General features: G+C 43.6%; 1 protein-coding gene across 2 annotated transcripts in view; it reads right to left on the minus strand.

Annotated features, from left to right (window-relative positions):
- Positions 1-8784, minus strand: part of LRBA (LPS responsive beige-like anchor protein) — a 544849-nt gene extending 536065 nt beyond the window's left edge. The window contains exon 1 of one of the 2 annotated variants that reach the window (XM_083171504.1): positions 8321-8784. In XM_083171504.1, the coding sequence (XP_083027630.1) occupies positions 8321-8521 (201 nt within the window). In that variant the 5' untranslated portion in view covers positions 8522-8784. The remainder of the gene's footprint in view (positions 1-8320) is intronic. The other variant, XM_083171512.1, reaches the window with a different exon arrangement.
- Positions 8785-9400: the final 616 nt, after the last annotated feature.

Here is a 9400-nt window from a genome sequence, read left to right on the forward strand (position 1 = left end):
GTCCCTTATCGTTACTAATAGGCCGAAATCTGTGATGAGTATGTGTACCCGCTACAGTCTGCTGTTTCTAGATGGCTATGCAGATTTGTTTTGCAGTCTTGTATTTCATTTTGTGACACAAATAAAAGCTTAATGCCATGTACATTTTCATTTGCCCAGCTATACAGGTCCAAAGGTGTCGAGATGCAATGGGTTTCCAATGCTTACAGACTGACGCGGGTGGCTAGACATTAAGGGGTAGATTTATTAAGCTCGGTGAAGTGATAAAGTGTCTGGTTTTTATCACCGGCCAATCAGCTCCTACCTGTCATAGTTCAAACCAAGCCTGTAACTTCACAGTTAGTAGCTGATTGGCCGGTGATAAAAACCAGACAGACACTTTGTCACTTCACCAAGCTTAATAAATCTGCCCCTTAACATAGTATGGATAATTGGACAGACAGCAAATTGGTCGGCAAGCATTAGGTCAACACCACTAGGTCAACATGGTCATTACGTCGACATGGGATTTTTCACTTTTTTGTCCCGAATGTCGACATTCGACTGGACACTATTTTATTCTCCTACCACGCCCTAGTGGATAGCAGGGCATGAAATACCACCTGTTGGCTCAAACAAAAAGTGAAAAACCCCAAGTCGACCTTTTGACTGTCGACATTCCCCAGGTCAAGCTAATGACCGTATCCCATTTAACGGTCCCTCCAATGTCATCTCACACAGACTCTCACCATAAAAATGTATTTTTTAATTCTGCTCGAATTTTGAAGTCATCCTTGAGACTTGGACTCACTGCTTCTAGGGCCTGATTCATAGTCGATCACTGTTGTGCTAATTCACAAATCTATCCATTATTGAACAACCCGCATACATACGCACGCACAAACCAAAATAGCAAGAGAATAAATAGCGTTTGGATAGAGTTACAATCCCCTCGCAATTCAACCGACAGGAAGCCAACATTTGTGGGCGGTAACCTGCCTCTGTGGGAATGTCAGGAAAAACGCAGGCTTGCCCAGGCATTTTCAGGCAGGGTATGTGACATTAGCGCTGGCCAGGATCAGCCTGAAACTGTCGCAGAGCTGTGGAAGAGTCAGTTTCTCACATTTGCACAGAATGGGGAAATCATTTCATCTGAGTGAATTGCATAAGGGTTTACAGTGAATAGCGAAGTTTATGCAATTTACTCACAGACTTGCACTAGGTGGGTTTTCATGCTGTCTGTGCTGTGGCTATCGACTCGCAGTCATCTGCAGATGAGTGAGTAGGTCCAAATCAGGCCCATAAACAATTGTGTCATCATTCAGGTCCCTATTCTGAAAAAGTTTTTAAACTATTTTTAAAGTTCTTCCAGACCTGGGCATTTGTCACATCAATGAAGCATACACCTTTTTGAGACAGGCAAGGATTTCAGTTAAGGTCCATACACATTGGGAGACTGTGCCCAGCGTGTATGGACAGCGATGATAGCGTTCATCGCTGCGGGGAAAGCCGCTCAGTACATACACACTGAGCGGCTTTCCCCCGGCCCGGCGCCGACGGAGGGGGAGGGCGGCTTTGCATAGTGCAGCGCTATGCAAAGCTGTCCTGAAAGCCGCTCATCTGCTGCAGCAGCGTTCATCCCCGGGCCATACACACTGGATGGCTTTGAGCTGAAAGCCGCTCAAGCCTGCTGTTTTGAGCGACTTTCAGCTGAAAGTCTCCCAGTGTATATGGGCTTTTAGGTCTTTGTAGTCCATCTTTAGTGGTGAAGCAGCAACCAATAACATTACGTTTTTGTGAGTTTTACAAACACACAGAATGCGTATCTCTTGCAGCAACACTACAACAACATGAAAGTCGTAAGGAACTCAACTTTGGACATATTTTTTTTTTAAGGGTTAATCCGTTGCAAGGTATAGTTTTTTGCCTTGTAGAAAAATTAACCAAAGTTAATAGAGTGCTTTTTTCAAGAGTTGCTTTCTAAAGGAGCCCACACACGCACCGTTGCCGGCGGTACGATGCTGTACGATGGGGTACGATGGGGTGCGCGCTCCCGCGGCACCTCATCGTACAGTACAAAAAGTATGTGCTGCACATACTTTTTGTACTAGCTTTTTCTAGCATAGCATCGCATGCACATCGTATGCACAAGGCATACGATGCGATGCTATGTGTGCTAGTTAAGCCCACAACGCACGCCGGGATCGGTGCATGTGCGCTCCATTAGAGCTGCTGCCTTAATGGGGGATGGTCAGTCCCTTTATGAATACAAACAAAATACAGTGTTAAAGAAGTGCTCTCAATGAAATGCACTACCAAGTGAATCAATTAATAAAAAAATAAAAATTGAATACATAATTGATACAGAAATTAATAATTAAAATATAACAAGAACATGTGCAATTTAGTGGTAGGACCTGGTATTGTACTATAACCTGCACTGATCCAGAGCAGCAGTCCCAACCAAATAGAGTACAAATATTGAGCAAGTTCCGGGGTGTCACTGGAGGTATCGGTCCTAAAAGGTGTATAAACATGTATAGATTTACTTTCAATTTCCCCTATTCCACCCCCTTTCGATTTGGCATTTGCTTTCACATTCAATCTGCACTTTTGCTTTCGATATCAAATTCGATTTAGATTCAAGGTACAGTGTACAAATTTATTTAATGAATAGAATGCAATATTTACTTGCCTGCACAGTCTATTTTTATTTTCGATATAGAGAAAATGGGAGTGCGCATCAAATTGAATGCGGATCGAAAATGTCTTAAAAACCAGTTGATTTCAATTTGATTTTGCTTCTATAAGCAAAATCGAAGCGAAAAACTGTCAAAAACTAAGCATGTACACACCCCTTAAGGTGAATGTTTGGACCACTCTTAAACCTCACGAGTGGCACGACTAGTATCTCCCGATCTTTAGGGCCTCAGATAGCCAGTTGGTGGGACCAGGCTGGATGTCTGATAAAGCTGGCAATCTGACCAGCTAAATGCGTTGGAATTATCCTGGACTGCGATACCTTTTGAACTGTGTAACTAATTGGACCTTGATCTACACCTCTCCACATCTTTGGATTGTATACTACTGCACCTGCTTATTCAACTGACTGCCTGGTCCCACCAACTGGATGTCTGAGGCCCTAAAAAGCGGGAGATACTAGTTGTGCCACTCGTGAGTTGCTCAATACTGGGACTCCATTCGATTGGGACTGCTGCTCTAGACCAGTGCAGATTATACTACAATAACAGGTCCTACCACTAAATTGCACATATTTGAATTATTAATTCCTGTATCAAATATGTATTCAAATTGATTTTTATTAATTGATTCACTTGGCTGTGCATTCTATTGAGAGCGCTGCTTTAACACTGTGCATATAGTTTTTGCCTTGTAAATTATTACCCCTTTCAAAAGAAAAGTCCAAGTTCAGCCAGAATCCCACACTGCTGCCAAACTTGGGTGGCATTACATCCCATCTATGGATTCAAGTTATGTAATGGTTTCTTGTGTTCATCATGTATGCGGTACAACAATAATCAAGTCAACTTCATGATCATGATTTAAAACAGAATATCTCAGACACTGAATTTGAATATCAAGCAATCATGTTCTTGCACATTTATTAACAGTTACATACCATGCCCCAGTAGTGCGTTTAAAAAAAAAAGGAAGTACATTCTGGACACTATGGTTTTTGGAATAATTTGGATAAAAAATACTCAACCTGTATTTACTTTTGTTAAGCACCTATAAAAATTGGGACATCCAATTTTTAAATGCCGTTTGAAAATCATCCATTTTTGCCATAACGCAAAATGTATGCAAAGTAATTTGGTTTGGATCTGGGAGAAAAAGATACCTTGTGGGTCAAAATTTTGTGGCGATTCCTAATGAACACCCGTGATAATTGTAACATACTGGATAGAGAAGCCACGATTAGTAAAAAATTAAATAAACTGATCTCAATATTTAAATTCACTTTTTTTCAGATATTTGCCAGAAATAGTTGTTTTGACCTGTACCGAGTACCCTCGCCATGCTTCGGGCTAGATGATTCCCCCAGCACACTTTAGCCTTCACATTGACTACAATTGTGATAATAATAACTCATGTCCAGCTTTCCATGTGTTAACCATTATGTCGACATTTTGTCTATGTGGACCTATCATCCGGATCCTCCCCCCCCAATCACATGCTACCAGTAATTAGCGAGTGCATGGATTATGAAAGGATAGAACGATAATTAATAGACTAGCTAAGAATGCTACCTACCAAATGCTCGCTAATTCAGCGAGTGGTTAGCTGCAGCCAAGAAAGAGAAACCCTTAGCACCCCAAACATAACTTCACCTCCACTGGCTTTTCTCCACCATCACAAGGCTTTCATGCTGGTGACCGGTAACACCTTCAACGCTACGTACTGTGGACACTGGCCATTACCGGAGACCTGACCTGATAAGAGGCGCGGGATTCTAGTTAGTCCTAAACCACCACTGTGGGAACGGTTGCCAGAGATCAGGCTGCAGTTTCTAAATGATACCAAAAAAGATATGTGTGCGCAGCGTAGGCTATATCTTAAAAGACGATACAATGGGTTTTGGACCAACTATCAACTCCGGGTGCAGCATTCACAATTAATTATCACCCCACCTGTAGTTCATTGTCTAACATAAAACTAACAAAATTAACATGAAAGAAGAAAAAAATATAATTGTTTCAAGACATGCAGAGAACTCATACGCAATATAGGCTAGGATCTGTTTAGAATAGCTCTATAACAATCTAATATAAGACAAAAATATATATTTTAGTGCTGCGGGTATGATACATTATTAACATAGGTTTCTGTGAGGCAGAACCCCCACAGTGAAACCTTAAACCACGCACTGGACATAGAAAGAGCAAAGCTCTTGTTTAGAGAAGGCATTGTAACTGATCCTAGGTCTCATGTGAAGACACAAGTTTTCCTAAGGCCTAATTATTCTGTTTAAAAAAAAGGTAGATGAAGACACATGCCATAGTGACAAATGCTGCAAACCGACTATTTCCTGGATTTGTACATAGACTTTGCAAAACAAGTTGGACAACTATAAGGGACGACCTTTACGTATGCATCAAAATTTATCTGATCTTCCCATTCATGGTGAAAATTATAGGTTGCACGAGATTGAACAATTACCAGACACTTATTTCTCTCACTGAACTTACACACACAATTCATGTATTGTTAACATTATTTATCATACACCAAATGGCTTCAGTTGAAAAAAAAAAAAGTACATATATTAATGTGATGTATTTTGCATGTCAATGAAGTAAGTAATGCTATGGAGGATATTCAATTAGGTTAAAAAAAACGGAACTAATCTCACCCCCAACTATTCAACTGCGGCCATTATTGAAGTCATTTCTCACCAGAACAAAAAGTAATGGGTGAAAAATGCATCAAAATGACGTAAAAAATATAACAATTTTGCCAGCAATGAAGCGAAACCCCCCCCCCCCCCCCCAAAAAAAAAAAGACGAATAAAAGTGCTGATTTGTCAACTAGGCAAACAATCAGAACTGAATGAACATCCCCATGTGTCTTGTGTGTTTCAATTATGGTCGCTCAGAGCCCATTCCTGCATGAAAAGACTACTAGTGCTGCAGTTATACTTGTGGAAGGGTGGATGGCTCAACAGAGGAAGCATGGTATTTCCTCTGTTACACCCACTGCCCAGTACTGTAAAGTCAGACATGCATCTCTGAGCTGTTTTCATTCACACTAATAGCCACTAAAACAAGCAGAACTCCCTTAGCATGGTCACAGATCTCAATTCATTCTAACGATATTACAGGCACTTTGCATCGGTCACAAAAACACACAGGTTAATTCAAAGGCTATTTCGATATTTTAGTCCTTCATGTGGCAGATCTGCTGTTTACAGGTATGCAAACGTGCCAGCTGCTTTTCGGACTGCCTTTCATTCACAAAAGAAGTTTTAACAATGAGAAAGAAGCTCAATCCCACACACGGTACAAAAGCATTTCCTGGATGACATGACACTGTACAAATCATCTGACCTAGGCCTACAGAGGATATTACCTCAATGACTGTAGATTAACAGAAGGACGCACACTCTTCCTGCATGAATTTGCAGCACATGTGCTATGACAGAGCTGCCAGTAGCAGCTTAAATCTCATTTAAGTGCAATGTATGTCTCTACTTTAAAGCGCAGACACATACGCTACACATTTTCTGCATGAGAAAGGGTCTAAAGCAAACGCATTGAAGCATAGCCATACACCTGCTGATCCCAGCGCTAGCTAACCCTGAGGCAATATCTCTCTGGAAGAGGACAATACCACCTGATGGCTTTCTCCACGGCAACTGTAAAAGCTTATCTGTAACTACACTAGAATATGCATATCAAACGGAGAGCCCAGATTTCTCATTCACCATAATGTTAACACACCTGTATACACTTTGAAATCACCCAACACCACTTGTGTGAGTTTATTAGTAAACCTTTTGTAAAATTAAGACAAGTAGTGTTTGTGAGCCATCACAACCACCACTTACAAGGTTTTAAAGTGTGTCTTTACCCACCCCGGCCACATATGCCATATGTTGCTATGATCACAGGAGTGGGAGCCACATTTTGGAGACAGGACATTCCCGATCATCTATATAAGGGTGTCCCGACAGGCATTCACCCAACGTCGGGATCCCGACTGTCAAAACACCGACAGCCGGGTTCCCAACGGTCGTCTGCTATTTTCCTTTGTGGGGGGGGGCTTTGTTGCGCTCGCCATGCTGTCTGGATCCGGCCAGTCGGGATAATGACTGTTGGGATCCCGACTGTCGGACCCCTATACCACACCCCTATATATAGGTCTAGTGTCCGCAAGTCTCAGAAACACTGCCATCTGCTGGCAGAGAGTGAAACTACATCTCTTTCTCACACATGCACAAAACACAGAAGGTAGCAGACTAGTTTTTGAAGCTTTTGCTTAGAGCGGGCTTACTAGTTTTTATATATTTATCATAAATGACAGATATGATTTGTTGATCTATGACCTCCACAAAAGTTTGCATAACCCCATTGATATGTAATTATTTTATATAGTTTACAGAGGGCGACACAAAACCCCATAAATTACTATACAGAAATCACTCGCTTTTACATATACGAAAGGCCAATTCCAAGAACAGTGGTAGATCTATAGGGGCAGAGTACACTGCTCGGCCACAGCAACTGAGTTTAGCCATGGTAATCAGCATTTTCCAACTTAATTGCCTGCCGTGATGCTGTTTTTGCCATGCTAAAGGCAGAAAACTGTATTGGGCCACTAGTTGGATTTCTGCTCGTAACTCAGGAAGGGTACATGCTGGAAATCTCCATGACATCCTTCCCAGCACTATTAAAACTGCACTGAATTAAATTGGGCCCAATGAGTGCAGACTTACTCCAGCTCTATCCTTGAAATCATAAGCACGACTCTAAATACTATGCAATTCCGCTTGCACACATATCCTAGGTGTGAATACCCAATGACAGCCAATTCGGCAGTTATTTTTCATTTTAAGCAAAAGGTTTCTTCTCTAGTGGTCAGTAACTTGGTGAAGCAGGATCATGTATGAACTTGGGTGCTTGGTTTCTACCAAAATTAGACTATCTGGGTACACACTACACAATAAACGACACCGCTGAATGATCTAGCACAAACACACTGATTGATATCTCCCAGACCCATGATAATGACAATTCAGGCATATTTCACTGCATGTTCAGACGAACATGCATCATTAATGATATAGTGGGTACACTTTAGCCCAGACTATATGAACAATAATATTGTTAATGCAACCCAAACACAGAGCGATAAACTCTGTGCGTTTTGAACTAGAATGCATCGCATCTATTACAAAACGCATGTGATGTGCTAAAGCACCGTGCGTTTTGAACTGCGATGCAATCTAATTCATAAAGTACAGGTTGCACATACTATTATGTGCTGTGCGGTGGAATGTGCGCAGGAGCCCGCATTGCACCTGTCCATCACACCATGTATAGGTGGCATCACAATATCATTTTCAAAATTTGCATAGTGTACCCAGCTTTAGTACATGTTCCCTAATGTGTGCATGCACCCCTGGGACTAGAGAGAGAGATAATGACCCCTGTAAGTTGTTGTGGGCTGTGGTGTTGCAGCTGCCCTGGCACATGTGCCTGTCATAGTACATGATGAGGGGAGGCTCAGAGCATGGTAACTAGTGTAAGGTAACCTGCAGGGTGATGTGACAGGGTGACACTCCGCAGAGTGACTGTACGTGGACGCATCTCACACTCACCAGGTTGAAGACTGTCTCCACCAGGTCTCTGGTGCTCACCTCCCCGACCTCCAGCAGCCCGCTCAGCACCGCGAACTTCATACGAATGCCCCGAATGGGCACCCCCGGGCCTAGGGCCATGGCACCTCCAGGGTCTGGGCCCTCCGCTGCCGCTCTCCTCTCCTCACCTGTTGTCTGCACCTGTCTTTCCTGGCCGGCCATGGCTGGGTGCCGGGGCGCACAGGGCCCGCCGTGCCTCGCCGGCTATGGGATGGGGCTGCCGCGGGTGCCGGGCAACTGTGGGCCACACTGGTGCCGGAAACCGAGCCGGTACTGCCGCTGCTGCCGCCGCACACCGGGAACTCCTCCCTGTATCAGGTGCGCCGGGGATCAGCGACCCCTCTCACTCACTGCAGCGTCCTAGGAAGTGGCCGCCGCTCCCCGCCTCCTGTGCCCCGCCATTGGTGCCTGTCACCGCTGCCCTGCACGCTACTGGCTGCCAGCAGCGGGCTCCTGCCAGGGTAGCAATCCCATTGGTCCGCCTTGTCCCTAGCGCTCGGGCTTATTGATTGGACGGTGTCGTAACTCAGAAGACCTTTCCTCCCCGCAGGTAGAGAAGCAGCAGCAGCAGCAGCTGGCGGCGGTGACAGCAGCGGCAGCACGCGGGCGAGCAGGGGGGCGGCTGTGGGGGATTTTGGGGACATTCACCTGGTCAACGCCTCATAGTGCCCACAGTATGATACACAATGTACTTTATCCGCTGTCACAGTTTATATTACTACTCCACACAGTATACATACTGTATGCACTGCTTGCTACCTCCCACACTGTATATATTACTCTTCCAGATACAGTTTATATTATATACACTGCCTGCTACCTCCCACACTGTGTACTATACTTCCAAATACAGTGTGCATACATATTATTTATACTGCATGACCTGCAACCTCCCACACTGTATATTTATTAATTATTTCCAGTTATTTATACATTGCACACATATTCCGCAGCGCTTTACAGATCATTTTTTAAAATTCGCTTCAGTACCTGGCCTGCCCAAGGGGAGCTTAAAATCTATATTCCCCACCACAGGTACAC

Source organism: Crinia signifera, chromosome 1 (assembly GCF_055691185.1).
Source record: "Crinia signifera chromosome 1, ASM5569118v1, whole genome shotgun sequence".
In the NCBI taxonomy this organism is placed as follows: domain Eukaryota; kingdom Metazoa; phylum Chordata; class Amphibia; order Anura; family Myobatrachidae; genus Crinia; species Crinia signifera.